This window comes from Branchiostoma floridae, chromosome 19, assembly GCF_000003815.2.
Source record: "Branchiostoma floridae strain S238N-H82 chromosome 19, Bfl_VNyyK, whole genome shotgun sequence".
Lineage (NCBI taxonomy): Eukaryota > Metazoa > Chordata > Leptocardii > Amphioxiformes > Branchiostomatidae > Branchiostoma > Branchiostoma floridae.
Window position 1 is genome coordinate 3,976,828 of NC_049997.1, and position 21,102 is coordinate 3,997,929.

General features: G+C 40.3%; 1 protein-coding gene across 1 annotated transcript in view; it reads right to left on the minus strand.

The window, feature by feature from the left end:
• The window catches only part of LOC118407080 (kielin/chordin-like protein), a 108,781-nt gene that overhangs the window by 80,860 nt on the left and 6,819 nt on the right, over window positions 1–21,102 (minus strand). The window contains exons 2-3 of the mRNA XM_035807499.1: window positions 17,282–17,829; window positions 12,687–12,753 (exon numbers count right to left, since the gene is read on the minus strand). Of these exons, the coding sequence (XP_035663392.1) occupies window positions 12,687–12,753; window positions 17,282–17,829 (615 nt within the window). The remainder of the gene's footprint in view (window positions 1–12,686; window positions 12,754–17,281; window positions 17,830–21,102) is intronic.

A 21,102-nucleotide genomic window follows, 5' to 3' on the forward strand; every position in this document is an offset into this window, starting at 1 on the left:
ATGCTGGGGCAAACGTGAAATAATGACACAAAAGTGTCAAAAAGTGTCAAAAAGTGGTAGTAAATCTGAGATTTCTTAGTTCTAGAATATCTCAAACTTGAGTGCAAATAACTGCGTAGTATAGCTTTAACACCCTAAAGCTCCCTCCAAGAAGGTTATGTTTTGAGCATGTCTGTGTGTCTGTGTGTGCGTCTGTTAACAGTATAACTCAAGAAGCTTTGGATAGATCCTGATGATATTTGGTAGGTGGGTAGGGGTGAGGATTTACAGAAGAACTGAGTGGACAGGAAGCTGCAGAATGACAGGTTACAGAGAACACCTGGGTGTGGATTGGGTTTCCTCTGCTCATTTAGATAACAGGAAAAGTTGTAGGTGCTTGCTCAAGGTTAGAAAAGGGTAAGGCAAAGTGGTCGAACCTTAGAGTTGGAGCAAAGCATGCCACTTTTCCATTAGCTTGTAGTGTATGCCTGGGCATGAATTGGGTTTCCTGGGCTCATTTAGATAACAGACTTAGAAAAGTTGTAGGTGCTTGCTCAAGGTTAGAAAAGGGTATGGTAAAGCGGTTGAACTGGGAGCAAAGCATGGCATTTTTTCTTTAGCTAGTAGCTTTGTTAGATTTTGTGTGTGTTTAGCACACCAGGACACCCCTACTGTTGATCTCAGCAACCGTCTTGAGTTCAAAGGATATGGTAAAGCGGTTGAACTGGGAGCGAAGCATGACATTTTTTCTTTAGCTAGTAGCTTTGTTAGATTTTGTGTGTGTTTAGCACACCGGGACACCCCTACTGTTGATCTCAGCAACCGTCTTGAGTTCCTTTACATGAAGAGGTTTAAAAAGATCCCTCACACAAGGGGCAGACCAAAGGGGCATTTTACACTATCTTAAGAAAATGATGCTGTATCTTTGTAAAAATCACTTTTCCACAAGCAAATTGAAGCCTAACACCAAAAAGGTAAGAATTAATCTTTAAAAAATGCTGAAACAAGAAAGGAGCAATTACTTTCTTCTTATAGGAAATAAATACAATTATTTTCTATTCTTCTAAACTAGAAGTGGGCCCAAAAGATAAAGAGACCATAAGAAAACATGATGATTTGTAGGCATTGCACCATACATGACATTGCACAATGTGTGGGGTCTGCAGTTATCTTTGTTGATGAAACAACTGCCTTTATCTTCTAAAGGAGGAAATTTCAGCAGGCTTTGGCAGAGGATCTAGCCCAAACATGGATCCCTCTGTGTCCTATAACCTTTCTGTGTGAGATCTGTAGATCATCTGATAGAGGAATCGAGTTTCAGGTTAGAAAAACAGGTGCTTTGTAATGGCCTTGGTGGTTTCCTTTGATGTCAATAGAGCTTTACACATATAAGGCATTCTGGAGAAGTGAACAGAAGAATTTTGTTTCTTTGGCCAAAAATTGTTCCATTTTTGTAAAAGTGCAAGAGTGAGAAATACACTTTATTTTGCCAAGTAAATTACATTTATATAACATCGTTGGTGTTGCTGATATAGTTTGATTGACTGGTTTAGGGTTTGTCTGGGGAAACACTTCAGAAGAAACTTGAAATCGCATACCTCATTACCTTGTATGGGCTACAAACTGTAAAAATAAACAGACTCTCTTTATTAAGGGCATGAAAAAGCGATTCTCAAAAATGTTTGCTTTTGTAGAAAGAGATACTTAAATGTGCGTCTTTGTGCAAATAAAGACTGAAGGACATTTTGCTTTTAGCAGATTTTACCTGCATTTAGATTCCTTGGATTCAGAGGACGGAAGTTTGAACCTGATAGGGCACAAAGTGAGGGGTTGCACCTGGAATTTTGGATGGTGACAAAAAGCCAGAGGCTCCTTGTATAGGCAGCTCCATTAGCATCAAATTTGTAGCAGGTAAAAGAACTCAACAGTGGCCCTGTGTGCTAAAATTGCAAGCAGTAGCAAAACCACATTGCAATGAGTTTCTCAAGCAATTGGATATGATTTTGGAAATGGTCAGAAACACTGAGTAAAGCTGGTTGAAGACCTCAGAAGTTTTAAACCCTACATTGTACCTAGTTAGTGAATTGATATAGATCACAGGATTCAAAGACAAATTTTCCATAGTCCAGTAGGAAACAAAAGTAAGACAAAGTTCTAAATATATATCCAAAATCATATCCAGTTGCATCAGAGACTACTTTTTGGCATATCTTCTTACCTGGATGTTGATAACCTTCATCAACACACTAAAAATAGCTTACTGCCAGAGGAGTGAAGCCAGCCTAGGAGTGTGTTTGGCTACTGGAGAGATTTGCTCACCGAAACAGGGAGGAACATTTCTATTCAACAATGGTGTTGCGCAGCCCTCCATGTGGCCATATTAACAGCTATATGAATATCCGTGGTGCTAATGCTTTTACGAGCAATTTATATCTTTATTGGGACAAGTTCAGTGACCCTACACACACATACCTGTAGGAGATCCACACCAAACAGGAAGGAGAGCAATTAACACCTACTCAGCAAGCACAATTTGATTAGGTAATAATTGGATGTTAATACTTATTGAAAATTGGGGCTTTTTGTCTTCCTCTGCTTCAAAAAAAAAAGAAGTCAAACCCAACCTGTTAAGAAATAGCCAACTGTTGATTGTTACTATTCGAGTAGCCTCTTTTCACATAATGTCACAGTTCATTGTCACTTGTATATCTCCTATGTTTATACCATGTACTTGCAATTAGCCTCCAAGCATGAACTTGCAAATAATCTTCTTAATCTTATTCTTAGTCTTTCATCTGAGCCTTTCTAAGATGAAAAGTATCATGGTTCACCTCAGCTGAGGGTGACTGCTTTAACTCTATTGGGGTTAGTTTGTTGTAAATTCTAGTTAACCTTTAAATCATTAACGACACATGATGGACAAAACATAACTTCATTTTATTTCTAACATCTGGGATATACAATAAATTTTCATTACAATCGCCCCTATGATCAGTTGGTTCTGACTAGCGCTCAGGAAAGGTCACATGAAAATTGAAATTTAGCACAAACGGAAATCAAAGATATGGTAAACGGAAGGTTTCCTTCAACAGGAAAAACTAATCTTCCAGATTAATTGGGGAGGCAAAAGCCGAGGTCAGGAAAGTTCAGGCATGCCAGACATCTTCTGTCACTGTGCTGGGAAGTTTTACAGGAGGGTCTGCATGCATGCCAATTTTAGTGAGATGTATCTACTCTGCATGTAGCATGTACCATTTTCAAAGTCTTCTGACTTGGCCGGGATCAATGCAAGGCGAATACTCTATCTACTCGACCATTGCACCATTCTTGATAAGTTGGTAAATAATTTGATTGTGAAGAGTTAGATTCTATTGGTCGCTTTAATTCTAAGTATTATTGGGGTTGCCAACCCTCCTAAATCTACCATCTATAAATGTTCACAGGATCCCCCCATGCAGACGCTCCTCTGTCATTGTGCTGGGAAGTTTTACAGTCCAGACTGGCAAGTTTTTCAGCCGTCCAACCTCCTTAAGGACATGTTGATCAAACAACTTAAAAACTCAGCTTAGAGTTGATGGTTAAGGTTCACAGGATCCCCCCATGCAGACCCTCCGCTGTCATAGTGCCAGAAAGTTTTACAGTCCAGACTGGCAAGTTTTACAGCCGGACATGTTGATCAAACACTTGAGAGAACAAACAACTTCAAACCCCCCATCCAGACCCTCCACTGTCATTGTGCCAGAAAGTTTTACAGTCCAGACTGGCAAGTTTTACAGCCGTCCAACCTCCCTAAGGACATTCATTCGCCCCTCACTGGAGTATGCAAGCCCTGTGTGGGGAGGGCTACCGAAGTACCTCTCTGACATGTTGGAAAAAGTTCAGAAGCGATGTCTGAGACTGATCGGAATTCCTACGGACTACTTACCCTCGCTGTCCAGTAGACGGGACATCGCTACGCTGAGAACATTGCGTAACACAATCCAGGACAGTAGTTCTCCTCTGAATGAGTTCATTGCCCCACCCCAGAACAATTGCTATAGCCTCCGTCGCGAAGGTCGCTACCGGGCACTGACAAAGAGTACGACCAAGAGACATGAACTCTCCTTTGTTCCTAGAGCAATAAAATTGCTCTATCAAGATGGCGGCTCTGTGGCGATAGATCACTAGTACTGCGTCTGTACAGAATATATTCTTGTAAATACTACGGACGTTATTGTTTGCTGATAGTTATGCCCACTTATCTCTCCGCCACTGCTATATGTAAGCCAGTGTAGGTCTTTTTAACAAAATGTGATTATGTATGTTTGTGGATTGTAAATAACAAGGATTTTAATGAATGTAATTTCTCGGCGCATTTCATGTGGCATGTATAATTGTCATTTGCCATGTCGAGGACCAATAAAGCTGAATCTGATGTTGATCAAACAACTTGGGTGAACAAACAGCTTAAAACCAAGCTCAGAGTTGAAGGTTAAGGTTCGCAGAATCCCCCCATACAGACCCTCCTCTGTCATAGTGCCAGAAAGTTTTACAGTCCAGACTGGCAAGTTTTACAGCCATCCAACCTCCTTAAGGACATGTTGATCAAACAACTTGGAAGAACAAACAACTTGAAACCCAGCTCAGGGCGATGGCCTTGTCCTTTCTGCTGGGGTGAAACCAGTCAGGGGTTTTAGTCTTTGACACAGGCTGACTGGGCTAGACTAAACTTTGGGAACCAGTCACTGTGTCCTTTACCTTACCTTGTACCTTTGTGGGAACCCTACTTTTCAGGGTCGTGGAGAATTCTAAAAAATGTATGCCTGAGCATGGAACCAGCTGGCCCAACACCTCTTGACTGTTGCAGCCACAGTTCAAAAATCCACAGGAAATGCACCATATCAATCATGATATTGATAGTAGTTACACTGTTACAGTATTGAAGCCTGAATGAATTCTAGTGACGATGGATAAGTAGCCTGATTGAATCTCGCTTATAGCTGCCCACCTAACGGAGGGGCCAGTTACAGCCCCGGACAGCAGAGTTTATGTTACACAGACTAGTGGAGAAGTAGCATCTACTAGTACCAGACTGACTACACTGGCTGTTATAAGAAGAATAATATTTTTTGCTACCAGAGGAGTTAGTCGCTTTGTAAAAAATGTAAAAATTTCTGTTTGAAAAAGGCAATAAAACTAATCCGCTCATTTTCTGTACAAAGGCAGTAGCTTTGGAGTTTAGATCATTAAGCCATAAATCAATTTAACGCGTCCACCAAATGGTGGCTTTTCCAGTACTGTGGTCAAATTACTAATGACATCAAAACGCATCTTTCCAAATGTTAGTCCCTCATTATGTACCTGATATGTAGCAACAATAGTAACAATTTATTATAAACATCCACAAAACCAATTCCAATTTGAGTTTTTTATGTAAGATATTTGTTCAATGCCCTTTAACTTTTTAAGAGAAATATCATGAGCATGATCATTCAATAGTTGCGTTGTTGTGCGGTTTATAACCGGTGTGTTTGACGAGAAATATGAGGAACCTTCCAAGTTCAAAACTCAAAGGGTCATGCAAGGACAAGCGCTGTTAAGTTGGTGATATACAAGGGATCTGGCTATTAAAGCAACCTTACAGAAGGGGAAGAGTGTCCAATAGAAACCTGACTACATGAGACTGTCCAGCTATAAACTTACATTCACTGGAACCTGTGGTAGCAATTCCCATGTCAATCACACAATATAAGGCCACCAACAAACCTTGATTTTAAGTAGCCTAGATGCCAGGCCCCCGGACGATCTCTGCAACTATCTACTAGTATTGCAGAATATTCCTTGAGCATTTTTCTCATAGAGTCAAGAAAGTCTGGTATCCAGGCAAACCTCAACAGATACAAAATTATAGATTGTTATACTATCATACAGTGCAGATATCATGCATGTATACTCATTGAAATGTAGAAATTCATCCAGAGCAAACAATGCTATCCGCCCAATTAGCCATGACTTTTTGGTACTACTATTATGAAATGCCGCTACTAAGTAGATGTAAACATTAGTAAGCCAAGCCAGGATGAAAGGGACATCTGCAAACATCTGAATGACACTTTCTCAAATGGCTGGGTTCTAAACACACAAACAGTCTGGCATACTTCCATATTGTTAACAGTAACCAGCAGCAGTCAGTCTGGTTAGTAGAGTAAGGGTCCATTCGTTGAGGTCCATCAATTCAACAGTCAGTCTGGCTAGAAATTTCAGTAAACTCTTACAGCTTTGATGTACATGGCATTAAAACTTTATAAAGATTGTACTTTAATAACCTCAGTCTCTTTTTTTTCTTTTTGGGATGGGCTAGCTGGAAACATTTGGTTGGTTGATTGATTGATTGATTGACTGACTGGGATCAATATGTATTAATGGCATTCAGATATCAAATATCACGATAAATGAAGTATACCTTAAAAAAGACACAGAGTGAGACCAATGTGATTCATTGCTTGATTGATTGATTGATTGATTGAATGATTGATTGATTGATTGATTGATTTGAGACATTTGGTCTAACTCTTGGCTCTTCTGAAGCAAAGGGGGTGTTCACAATGGATGTTGGTATTATTATCTATTTAGGGCTCCTTTGCACAGGACGAAAGCTGCTATGATTAACCTTCAAATAAGACAAGTGAAAAAAGTCAGGTGAGACTCTTAAAGCCATGATTTTCCCTATTTAGAGCCTTTGGTAACTCTCACAACAAAACGTAGTGCCAGGTTTCTTTACCCACTTCTTATTCCCTGAAGCAATCAAAGGAACAAAGGAGAACAGCTTTGACATTTGGCAAAAACCGCTGAATGTCAAGTTCAACTCTGACTGATCAAAGCTAACAGTACATGCAACACCTGTGAGATTTCAAGCAGTCACAGCTGACTAAAGAAAACACATCATCAGCAGACTGGAGTTTCCTTGTACTTCTTGAGGCATGTCTTAACAAAAGGGTCGGCTTTTTTTTCTTAGAAGGGATTTCAGTCTTGTTATCCGCCTTCCTGTTCCTCCAGATGTTGTAACAGTCAGCTGAACTGCGATAAAAGTCCTGATGGGGATGACTTGGTGCTGATTAAGGATTATGAAAATGTGATATCAGATCCTACTGTTACATTTAACCTTGGGAAAATCTTGATCCTTTGACATGAAAAAGGAACCGTTGGCCATGGAAACAACAAGATCCGACTTATCCTCAAGCAGATGCCAGGAGGAAATTTTAATTGCATGAACTTTGCAAACTGAGAGCTTTGCAAAGTTAACTGGTTCTATAAGCAGATCCAATGGTGGTCCATGGATAGTGTTCTGCCATTGTACAATCTGCTTGGAGATTCCTAGATACTTGATGTTTGAGAATAAATCAATAAATGAGGAAACAATGAGCAAAAATCAAATGAACTTGAGAAACTGGTCCCAGCATTCCTCACATTTCAGACTCATGTAGTATGTGGTTAGAAATTCTTACATCAACCCACAAAAGGTTAAATAGTAAAGCTCTCCCACCAGATCAGACTCAAGATCTTGAGCTGATGTCAGAGATCTGTAATGTTAGAGACAAATAACTCCTGGCTATCTTCCAGGAGACTACTGTAAATGCATTTTAGTTCGGGAAGATTTCATTTCGCAATAACAGGAAAAAGGACTTTTCGCAGTGGTTTTAAGTCCAAGGTAGCACATGATGCACTGTAGTCTCTTACTGCCATGGAAAAATGTTCTTGCTGGTTTTAATTTTGCGGTGAAGCGGCCACCGCAAAAACAGCGAACATTAAACCACCGCAAATGTTTCTGCATTTACAGTACACAACAGACTGAGTAGGGCAAGAACCAGAACACTGTCAGTTTCCCATGAATCTTCATTTCAACTCTTCCACTTCCACTGTCACCCATCCCAGAGTGAGTCCCACTGTACAAGACATTTGGACTCGGGTAACGTCATTTAGAAAGCACTCAGTATAACTCTATACCCAAACAACAATATTCATTCAGAAGTTTCCTTTTGAAAGACTTGGAACGGCAGTTTCAAAGGGTGCTGCTACGAGGTTTCCTTATGGCCCAATATTGCGATGGATTATTCTAATTATTCCTTAAAAGTTCTTGGATATAGATATTAGAAACTCAACATTTAGGCCACACCAATTTAATTTCTTGGTTCACGGATTTGCTCGCTCCTATATAAAAATTACCACTCAGCAAATTTTCACCATTAATGAAACCATTCACCAACTTTCTGGTGTAGCAAACTGGCCTTTATATTATAAGCTCCTTAAAGTGTGGGTACAGGTGCTGTTACTGTACAAAAATAGTGTTTTTGTACTTTTATCAAGCTGAAAACTTTTTTTCTTTATGTTTTGGATTAGCCGTTACCTTTACCCCAACCATCTTACAATTTTTATTTTTATTTTTATTTCGCCCTCTCGCTCCATATTCATGAAAAAATCCGTGAACCAAGAAATTAAATTGGTGTGGCCTTAGTAACCCCTATCTTAACCCAATGCCTACCAATCATAAATTTCATCATCATAAAAAATATGCAGGGTTTTAAACCACAAACAGACGGATGATGAACCTCCTCTGTCAGTCAGTCTTTTCCAGACTATACAAACTACGCAAAAGAACTTAACGACAAAAGATTACAACGCTAACAGATACGAAATTACATAAAACATAATGTTGCAACTTTGCAAATAGTAAAGTCCAGGATGATGAACCAATTAAGTTAACCATTATTGCTAGAGGCTGACCTGCAGAGACAATGCTGTAGACATTTGGATGTCTTCAATTTTATCACTAGTGACTCTCAATTTGTTCCAGCCGGGGTATCCTTGACACTGAGTTAGCAGAATAACTTTGAGGTTAAAGACTTTGGTGTCGTCTGAACAAGCAATAACGAGATACTGTCCGAGCTTGTCATTTTTAGTGGTCAGCATATCTCATCATAATTGACTCTGAGCTATACAGAGCCATGAGAAGCCATCTAACAGGCAAGAAAGTATTTGAAATGTGGGTGAGATAACGAGTTATGAAATATCAATTCCGCAAAGTGTAGGTACTTCTAATTGCAAAGTCACGGTCAATAAGTAAACATAATTAGTTCAGACATGTCGTGTTCATAGATGGTGGCACATACTGATATTATTGTTGGATGGGTTGACTCTTTCTTGTTAAGAGCTTATACGATTGGCAGGGTTGAATCCCTATAGTATACATACTGTCATACATGTATACAGAGAGGCTGCCATTCAGTGTTGATTTAATGTGTGACCTCAGATACGGCCATCATAAAGACTTTGAACCACTCACACACAGATGAACCCGTCATGGTGGGTTCTTTAAAAAAGTACGCTATGCTGACCGTCCTCAACGCAAGGCCTCCAGCAAAGGAAACTTTAAGGTATTTTTAATTCCTTTGAGGGCAGTTTACACTTTGCCCTGCTTGGGTTCCAAACCCAGAACCTTTCGATTCTAAGTCAACAACAACATTAGCTATAGCATAGGCCACCTTCTTACCTGGCATCCTGCAAGCCACTTTAACTTTTAAAAATAACAAGATTCTATAATTGACATAAAATCTTAGTGAGGATGTCATATCAACCAGATGTTTTCTTTCAGTTCTCAGCAGCACATTTGAAAATTTGTTCATCAGCTTTGCTATCAAACCCTGCCTGGGGGGAGCTCTTGTTTATCGGAGGTGCTCTCACTACAAGTCTACTCTTTGATCTGTGCTGGAACCTTCCGCCTACGTCTTAAAGTATTTGTGTCAGAAGGACAAAGGAAACACAATATTTTCCTCACACAGAAAGCAGGGATCAAGCATGTAGACATGTCTGGCTCTGTCCATCCAACGCTTTAACAAATCATTCATTCAAAAGGTATGTTACACTGGGGTTCAAGCACCATAAACCAACCATGCCAAACGGTTTTGAGCCTTTTGGTGTAATTGGTTGCGTGCTGGGTTTGTGGTCAGCACGGGTGCAATCCTGGGAGCTAGGACATTGGTTCTGTCTGTTTCTACTCCTTTCTTATAGGTAAAACTGTTCAAAAGCATAAATTCATCTGTCATCAGCAAAAAGGAAACACTAGAATACTAGATTATTACATTTTCCTCACACAGAAAGCAGGATACTGAAGAGAGCATGCAGATGACATGTTTGGCTTGGACCTTCAAACACAGTCAGAGGATTAGAATGGCTTTTCAAAGAAACCCTTCTTAATACTGACTTCAAAATAGGAATGAAGGGAGGCAAAAATCCATCTGTCAGCAACCCCTTGCAGTAGTTTACAAAAGTCTAGCATCTGCCATAAAAATTCAAGGGTCATCACAACATGCTTCAAAAACTTTGAAACTGACAACTGCATGTGTATTGCTTGATATCAGCAAACTTTTCTGATTTGCATGAAATAGCCTCACATTTTTTTCATAATTGTGAAACTATGTGAATACATAGTTTTCACTATGTGAATATATCCACAGAAAATGGGGGCTTCTCATTGGCTGACCGGAAGTACATGTAGCTAGCAGTCCTTTGCCACAGTAAACCTGATTCAATAGTTTTCAAATTGCTTTTTCACCCTTCCAGCCTAATTCCTTCCACCCAGAGTCACCATGAACCATTTACTTAACCTAAGCTTGCCCCAAGGTACACATTTCTCCTGTACTAGAACAAAGAGTTCACTTTTCCTGGCTGACATTGACAACTGTGTAAGGGAAACATCTGTTTTACTTCAGAAGGAGGACTGGGAACATTGGTCTGTGGGCTGAGGACTGGTCCAGATTAAGTTTCAGCCCAAGCACAGACAGACAGACAAACAGTTAATTTTGTGTAAGGCCACACCAATTTTATTTGTAGCTTCTTGGATTCTACTGTCCTATTTTTCCCAAGTTTAAATAAATGGCCACAACTCCCATTGACAAATTTTCACTACCTCTCCTGACTTCCAAATTAACTATGGGCCTCAAATTTCAGTGCCTGTATGCAGCTACTAGTATTTTGAACGGTACGTATATTCCTTTTTTTTTTTTCAAAATTGGGGCTTTGCTTATCAGGAACCATCCTTCGTAGTAAATATTGATTTGTTGCATAAAAAAGTCAACATGTGCCAAGGAAATCTAAAAACTTATCATTTGTTAAATCTTTTGTTATTTATGTCGTTAACTTTTTGTCAAAACTTTTTTTTTTACCTGCTGGTACGGTTTTGTTCTGAAAATATCTGAGAAGCAACAAATTAAATTGCTGTGGCCTAATTCAGTGTAAAGTGTTCCCTGCATGCTCCAGGTTGTGATGTTGATTAGTTCTGCTTGAAAGGAAGCAGATTTTTACAAGATCGAGGTTTTTAGATCAAACCTGGTTTAGGAGGATGCTAACCTGTGTTTATGGTGGTTTAGGAAGATACTAAACTGTGTTTATGGAAACCCGATTTTGTTACTAATAGGCCACACAGGTTTTACAACAAGGATGGCACCCTCTTTCGATGTTCAACCCAATACATCTGGAAATAGAAACATTCACTTTGATGATTTTTTAATTAGACTATAACTTTACAACTTGACCATGCCTCAGGCAGACCCTTTTCTATAAGGTGAAGGCAGCCTATTCTGATTTCTCCTAGAGGAAGCCTTCTTATTCCTAGTGATATGACTAAATTTTACGGATTGCATTCCTTGATTTTAGTGTAAGAAGTAGGGTCATCGTCTGAATTTAGCGTATTGTGGGGGACCCCCATGCAGATCCTCCATTAGTGGTAAGTTGTTGCAGATCATCTGGTGAAAGGAGCTAGATCAATTTATACAGAAATTTTAAGAAGAAATTTAAAAAAAAGTAATGGGATAATGTTACTGATGTTGAACATAAAGTGGATTTTTATACCTTAATGAGCACAAAGCTCAGTGCCTCTTCTTGAGTGAGTTTTGTGACATAGAACAGCTGTCTAGTACAAGGTCATGCACCATTACTTTACAAGTAGAATGCAAAACAATCACCAAATCAACTCAGTAAAAAATTTGGTGAATTTCATAATGATTTTGCTTATTTTGATTATCTGGCTCATTATGGGATGAAGCATTTTTGTCTGACAGGTTAGGGATACCCTGGGATCATGTGAAAATAAAATCAGCACCTGAAGGGGAGATCTTTCACATCTGCATAGCCAAGCAATTATCCATGCTTCCTGAAGAAGCTTCATGAGTCCTTTATTCACCATTTCAAGGGACAGGTCAGGAAGATAGGGGTGAGAGTGGAAATTGTAACAGAATCTGTTCTCCCTCATCTCCATCCTTTTGTAATCTTAGAAGAGTAGTGGCTCTTGGAACTCCTATGCTGACCCTAATCCCAGAAGCATGTCCCAAAGAGTTTTGAGTACTTTAATGGTCACAGATTTTGCCAAAGAATGAAGAAAAAAATTATTTTGGTTTGTTCCTCTTCAGTTCAGTACCTCAATGGTACTTTAAATGCATCTAATGGATGGATTGTCTTTTACTTGGTACAGGAACTTGACATGTGTAGATCATGGTGTCATCTTTCTGATGTGGGTAAGGTCTTGAAATAATTAGATTTGGGGACCCCAGCAGCTTGTATTGCCTATTGCCTGCTGGCTGGCATTTGTCAAAGATGATTTTTTACCTCATACAACTAATAATATACAAATGTAGAACCATATGATTATAAGCCATAAAAACAAGAGAAACCGTTACCTTGGAAACAGTACCACGGTCGCCCCTGGAAACCGTTGATCACCATCTTGGCCTCCTGCCAGTAACCCTGGTGATGAAGAAACACAAGTTGCCATGACAACAAGATATTTGTTTGCTGAGTTATTGTCATGTAGCAATAAAAAGCACTTACCAAGATAACTGATATCAGGCACAAATATAAGAGCAATGTTTACAAGGTAAACAAGAGTTCGTAGACCTCAGGCCTGCATGAAATGTATTGGGTTTCTGTAGACCTATTGTGTATTTTTGCCTTTTTGTCTGTGGTACGTGGTTGGAAAAATGAGCTTTTTACCGTGTTGGTTGTGCACCATGCAAAAGTCTGACTCTGAAATTCCATTTTCTGAATTTGTAAGTTTGGACATGGATGAACATTACTTATTTTGGATTTCTTAAGTATGTAACCAACCACAGTACTTTGAAGTTGTTGAGACGCTACCTTTTTTTGTCTCAGATGGCCCATGCACATGTAGTTACTCTGTCACATGATATACTAATATCTTCCTATTTCAATGTACTGACCTAATGCAGCTGCTAAGTCTCCTTGGTTTGTGTTCTTCCAATGATATTCATTAAAGATTTATTTCTGGGGTGTTATTCACTTGACATCGGAATGTTACTTGCATAATTTGACCAATGATACTTTTATCTGTAGTTCCATAGACATTAGACAATATGAATAGTGGTAGCCCCCATGCAGCAGCAACAGTTAGTCCCCAGGGTGGTATGATATTTTCATTCAATCCATCCAACCCAAACCTAAATCTCCTGTAGTATCTAAGCCAAATTTAACAGCATAATTTACCATGAAAAATGTCCTTGTCAATCCCACTTATAGATGGCAAGCTGCTGGCAATGGAAGCTTTGAAAAGTTCAGAAGCTGTTGTAGTCAGAGCAAACACCCAGCAAACATCCCCGCAAACCAATGAGCAGTTGCTTAGAAGGGGAATTTCATCATATATTTGCCGCGACAAAATGCAACAAACGATACTGAATTTAAAACAGAACAAAGCTAAGCCTCCACCACTTAACCCTGCCTGTAACATAGATTAAGCAGGCCCAAAAACCAAGCGAATATGACTAGCCCAAAACAACAAATTACCTGTATACAGTATGGAAATGGCATTACCAAAGAAACAAAAAGAAACACAGGACAAATCATACACATACCTTTCTCTTATGCCCACACTCTATACAGTTCTCCTCCACATTAGAAAATTGCATCTTCTTCTGTTTAAGTTCAAGTTCAACCATGATTGCCAACAGGGTAAAGGAACTTGTACCGAAACTTAAAAATCAGTACTATACAGCTCTAGAAACACCACAAAGAGTAATAAGCAAACTCCAATTATACCTGACCAACAGATATATAATCTTGTACACTCCCGTCATCTGGCAAACTGTCAGTGCCACTAAGTAACCTGATACATCGAAGGTGGCCCAGGCCAGATGATGGTTCTACACCCAACCATAATCTGTTTTTAAAACCAAGCAGATATTGGGAGGATGCCCCAACCACACAAAAACAGGGTCAACCTATACAGTATCAAGTTCAAGCACTAGGAGGCCCAAAATCAAACCTGACCACCAGGACACCACAAACAACTCACGTACCAAATAGCAACACAATGGTACCTTGCGTTCCGGAGATACAGCGCACGCCCCGTGCCCGCACAAAAGGTAACCTAAAATGTCAAGTTCAAGCACCAAGGGCGCCAAAATCAAAATTGAGCATTATTCAGCCACCGCCGACACATGTGCCAAATATCATCGCGCCAGCACCAGCCGTTCAGAAGATATAACTCCGGAAACACCCCTCCCGGACACAAAATTCGACCTGCCGGGTCAAGTTCAAACGCGACAAGGCCCAAAGTCAATCCTAGGCAACAGGCAACAACCCCCCACCCATGCACCAAAAATCGTCGCAATCGCGCGTATCGTTCCGGACACACAGCGCCAAAAGTGCCCCCAAAACACCAAAAATGCCACCTGCAATGTCAAGTTCAAACGCCAGGAGGCCCAAAATCAAACCTGAGTGTTAGGCTACCACCCCCAACCCACGTACCAAAAATCGTCGTGCTCGCACCATCCGTTCACGAGATACAGCGCCCTACATCCCCGGCTACCGAAAAGTTCCCACCAGCATCAAAACCATACCTGCATTAAATGATGACTTGGGGACAAGGTCAAGAGTGGCCCGGTGTTTATTGAGCTTTTAACAACTTATATGTAAGATACCTTCTGAAGTTAATTTAAATTGAACTTTATTATCAGACACAAAAATTGGACCAAGTCTTATATTTGCATGACATGCTTCACAGAAATTCTCATTCCTTGACATAGACTAGAATTGACACCCAACTCATTCTGACTTTAACAGCTGCTCAACAGTTCAACCTAGCTTCAGGGTGACTTCTAACCAACACAGATGAACTTTCAAGATACGTAATGTATTTATACACTCATATGCTTCCACCAGCAAATACCCTGGAAACCAGACTTTTAGCCAGGGCGGGCGGAGAATCTGTTCAGCTGCCAAGGCAGGTTTTCCCAAGGACCTTAGGTACATGTAAGCACTCCTGGGAAGAGTCAACCTGCCTTGGCTGCCTAACAGATTTTCTGCTGCCATGGCTTAAAAGTCTGGTTTCCAGGGTAAACAGCAAAATGGCATCAGTAATACCAATCGATTCAAGTTTGAAAAAGAAAGAAAAATTAAGATGTCAATTAGGCCACCATGTAAAAAAAATGGCACGCTGAGTGACCAGCTGCTTTATGGATGTCCAAGCTTCATCTTCACCTTGGTACCCAGTGGAAAACCTGCATGTGACCAGGAGCTAGTAAAATACCCTGGTACGTTCAGTAAAGACCCTTAATGCATTCTCAGGTGACACATTAAGTGTGTGTCCAGTGAGAGGATTTTGTCTAAGTCCTAAAAGAATTGCAGGTTTCTTTGCCTAATTATAAGCTCTGTATGTTGTTACGAAAGCTTTGTGTTCTGCTTTTAAGTTCAACTTGTCAGATTGCCCTATCCATGGTGCATAACAGTGGAGGTCAGTACAGCAGGAACCCCTCTCATGTACAAGAACAAGTGCCCAATTAAACCTTGATTTACTGCACAGCTGAGAGATAACACAGGAAACAGTTGGCTGGTGGGCACTAAAAATGATCCATCTGTTACTGACTTGGATTGTTAAAGAAAGAGCATAAGTCTTGAATAAAACAGTTATTTCTCAAGAACTAAAGAAGGTTACATTTTAGTAAAGGCAGTGGTAATGCACAGACTAGATGACATTTTCATCAAAGTAATCCAAATTTTGTCTCATATCAAATTTCAAACTTGAATGTAGGACCACAGTTATGGCACTATAGTTTTTAGTAACATTACGAATTCCAAATGTTTGAAAACTTACATATTATATACAACAATATAGGATGATATCAGGAAGAATGCAAATGACTGGACTATGTGCATGTACATTAAAGTTAGGAAGACAGTTTCATATGTCTACTTTTCTTTCAAAAGAAAAGTTATTTTTATTACACTCTTGACCTTAAGTGAAGATTATCAAAATTCTTAAAACTGCAAAGTTTGCCCAGGTTCAGTGAAATTGTTGCCTTGAAATGTGTAACAATAGCCAACAGCATATTTCAAACCTTGTCCTCACCAGATAAGGCACATTAATATAGAAAACACTCTTCCTCTTGGGGAAGCCGGGGAGACTGTTGTGTGTCACGCCAAGATTACCCCAAGTCTTATCAGTCTAGTTCTGAAGGACCCAGGCTGGTCTGTTGCTCGCTGACAAATTAAGATGGAAGACTTCACCAAGCAGTCTGGCTGCTGTCCAAAATGGCTAGTTAGTCTCCAGAAAAGGTTTGTATACTCCACAATTTTAAACAGAGAGTTTCAAACAAAGCTTATTGTTACATACACAGGGCTTAGGCATGACAAGCTGTTAGATGAAAAGCAGCAAGCTGCTACACGTAGTATCATGAGTTTCCACAGCGTCTTGTCTTGAGTTGAGGGCAAGGATGTAGATAGAGATTATGTTTACAATCAATACAGATACAAAACTACAAGGTCAGTCAAACCTACATACTACTAGTGACCACTACAAGTACTACATAAGGACCACCTGGCCAAGGTGACTACTTTTGTGGTCTGTTGTTTTTTCCCCACTGTCTATAGTGACCACCTGTCCACATAGTTTTACATTGTAAACCAGATTTTATCTCTCCATTGATTGGTCATCTTGGGCAGGTTCAACTGTAATACAATTCTGTAAAAAGCCAGCCTATATGACTTGGTCTCTGGTGAAATTTCCTTGGCCCTGGACTGGCCTGGAGGTAAAGAGCTAGCCTATGCAGACCCGAAGAAACAGTAGAGATGGCATCCAAGCTAGCAGGTCTTTTAGCCTGGATGCCAGACCCTGTACAAGGCCATCCTTTGGTTATCCTCTGGGGCCATGTATTAAAAGTCTGGCATCCAAACTACAGTACAAGGTCCACTGTTTTTGGTTGACAAATTTTGTAGTCTACCCCAACCTCCCTAAATGGAACAACCCTAATACAGTACTTACTGTGAATTTCTCGCGTTCGAAGTTCTGCGAGAAGTACACTGTGCTGTCCTTGGGCATCTTCACGCGACAGCTCGGAATGAGTGGCCTCTCAATCACGTCCTGGCAATCCACATACACCCGGACTGAGTCCACACCAACATGGACCGCCAGCTGCGTCCACTTGGACACGTCGCGGAACGGCGACGGTCTGAAAATCTCGTGTATGACGGTCAGCGTGCCCAACGTTCTGTACGTCAGCCTCAGGTGGTTTCGCGTCAGGTCCGAACCGATCTCGAGAAACGTCCCTCCTTCTTCGTTGTTCTCCTCAAGAGATGGCGAGAAGATTGAGAGCAGGACTCCTTCCGAGTTTTTGGACTGCCTGGCGGTGAAGATGAACCCCAGAGCCTGGCAGGGCTTTGATGCAAGCCTGGTGACCTCGGAGGCCGGGAGAGAGAGCTCCTTGACCGTGGAGTGGAAACGCCAGCCGGACTGGCCTGGTCTGCTACCAGAGGTGGAGGATATCCCGTCCATGTCAGAGGTCACATCCAGTGTCTTCAGAAGGTCAAGAACTGGAAAGGAGGATACAAAATCAAGGTTAACACTTGGGGCTGAACAGTGACAACCATAACGGTATGAAAATAACTAAACAGACTAAAACAGAGTGAGATGAAGATTGGGTAGCTAGTCCAAACTTTCTGTCGTGTTGGCTAGATAAAGTTTTAAAATAGATTTTGTCACAATATGGTTTTCAAAAGAAAATACATCAATGGTATACTAATCCACACTGTCGAAGAAGACCACTCAGGCCACTGGTCTATGACAGGTGGTCACTACAAACAGGATTGTTATGCTTGGGCCAATGGAAAATATTCAATTATCTATCGATTCTATGAGACCACCAAAAATGACCAACAGGTGGTTGTAGATGTACAAGTCTGGCTACCGTAGAAAACTTCAAGAACAATGTTTCCTAAAATGGCTAATGATGGGATAACTTTACTGACTTGGTGACTGGCAAAACTGAAAGAGACATTTCGTTGTGAGTATTGCAAATGGAAACCTTACTTGGATATTTGGAATAAGTTCCTAAATTACTTTAAAATCCTGAAAGAGAGATGAGAAGAATGCGTTGATATCAGTTTAAATAGACTGTAGGATTTTATCATGGCCAATACTGTCTGAAGAAGGTCATTATAGACTGTAAGTCTTGTCATGTATAAGACAAACATCGGGAATGTTGGACTAGTAAAAGGCATGTCACTGACCAGCCTTGACATGATGTATCGCTTAGCTCACCACTAGCAAACATGCCCACAGATTCACAGTTGGCACACAGTAAACACAGGGTCTGATTCGCGAACCTGGGGTCACATAGAGGAACTCACAGGTCACACTCCTGTCTTTTCCTGTAAATAAGTGCCAATTCCTTGTAAATAAGTTGCCATCTTTTGCTGTCAAAAAAATTATTACTTTCTGCAAGTAAGATACATAACGGGGGCCGCCCTAAGACGGTCCCCGTCGTAAGACGGTACGGATTTTTTGCTGATCTTATTATCCATAAGTACACCGTGTTTGTTGCCACTGACTATGCTGATTACAAAGGTAAATAAACCAAGTCCATGCACACAACTTTAATTTGCATTCCAAGTATACTTTAACATATTTACTTCATGTTTTTTTAAGAGCAGAATTCTAACAGTAATGTTGACAGTGCTGAATCACTGCGGTCACCGGCCTCTGTGTATTGGCGGCTCGTGTCGCTAACTATACGAACTCATCCAAGCAGTCACACAACTGCCATGATACACATAAATAAAGCTCCATAAACACTATGAATATGGGTCTTCAAATGTTTGTTGAGTAGAAAAGTAACCAAAAGGAAGCGACATAAACATTGCCACCATTGTACTCCCAAGGGAGTGTGGCCGTGAAGGTGGCAGACTAGAGAACGCTCCAAAGATTTAATTGACTGTAACAAATGATTCGTGCTGTCTATGAAAATAAGACTTGACAGAGAGATGTAGATGATGTTTTCATATAATCAGACAGAGTTTTGTTGATGTTGGCGGTGTCGTTTTTTCGTAATGGTTTTTTTAGTCGGGCATTCACAATCAGTGCATTCAGCCCGTTGCCCTTAAAACATCAGCTGGATTGTTCTAGGTACAGCCTTCCTCATGTGAGACAAGAAGTACATACAGTCACGATTTTACTGTCAAAAGAAAGCTAAAATATCATACTATTAATTTTTTTCTGTGTACTTAGATTTGCCACTTACTTCTGAAGAGAGCAAAATATTAAAAAAAAGCGTACCGAGTTAGGCACACTGTCCCGCGTAGCACAAAATTGGAAGGTTACATACACGAAATTGTCTCTCAGTGTTTGCCGCTTGTAACACGCAGTGCGAAAGGTTCATGAACCACATGAATGCATTTCTTATTCAAGTATGTTGTTCAAATCTATGAGTAAAAAATTCAGTCATCAAAATTTGACCACTCTCAGGCAACTAGCGATGGAGCGCCATGAGTTTGAGCGCAAGAAAAAGCGTACCGTGTTGGGGCACCTCCCGTTATCACTCTCCGGCTGGAAATTTTTTATATGCACATTTTTCACTCAGATTAACTTTCCTCCTATTTTATTATGATGACTAACTATATTAACCTAATTGCAAAGAAGGTTATATTTTTGGTGGAATATATACAAATTGTTTCAATCTGTGTGTCTGTGGCCAAGGACAATATAACTTATAAAGCTACAGATGGATTTCTATTTTGTTAGGTTAGTACAGGTCAGGAAGACAAAGATCAACTTTGATAAACTTCATTGTTATTTATTGATTTCACTGATAATGGGCCTCCTCCCAGTTTTACACAATGCAGCAGAATGTCCATTTTATTATCTAGTTTTCTGCATACAATTTTGATAAGAAATTGTGAGAAGAGAGGAACTGTACTGAATCCTATGAGTTTTACAGTTGGCACATAGTCAACATAGGGTCTGATCTGCAAAGGTGGGGTCACATAGAGGAACTTACAGGTCACGCTCTTGTCTTTACCTTGTAAATAAGTGTCAGTTCCTTGTAAATAAGATGCCATCTTTTGCTGTCAAAGAAAAGTTGAGTTTTATTCACTGACAGGTAAAAAAGATCACTGAGCGCTCCAGATGGAAATTTTCCCGTGTACATTTTCACTCGGGGGTTAAAAAAAATAATACATTTCCCAAGGAGGTTAAGTTTTCACTGTTGTGCAATTTGTCAGTCTGTCTCTCTGCGTATGGACAGCATACTGTAAATGCATTTAAGTTCGCGGGGGGATTTAATTTCGCGGTAGCGAGAAAATGGACTTTTCTCGGTGGTTTTAATTTCGCGGTAGCACCATGCACAGTCTCTTACTGTTATGGAAAAATGTTCGCGGTTGGTTTTAAATTCGCGGTGAAGCGGCCGCCTTGAAAACCCGCGAACATTTATCCACTGTGAACATTTCTGCATTTACAGTAAGTTGTAAAACTGTGTGGATGGATCTTTATACCATTTAGTACAATGTAGGTGGGTATAGGGGTCAGGAAAACAATGGTCAAGTTCAATAATGGGCCTCCTTCCGGCTTTCCACAGTACTGGGGTACTGTGCAGCGGGATTTCCGTTTTAATTTTTCCCTTTTCCGCATACTTTTATGATAAGAAATTGTGAGAAGAACTATACTGAATCCTATTAGCCTAGCAAGTGGGAACTTGGCAAGAATTCCAGTCAGGATATGCAGCACTCCTACACTCTACAGTTACCATGTGGTACCCAGGGAATAAGTAGGAGTGTTGGTGTTAGCCTTTACCCTTCTACACTTGGCCTTCA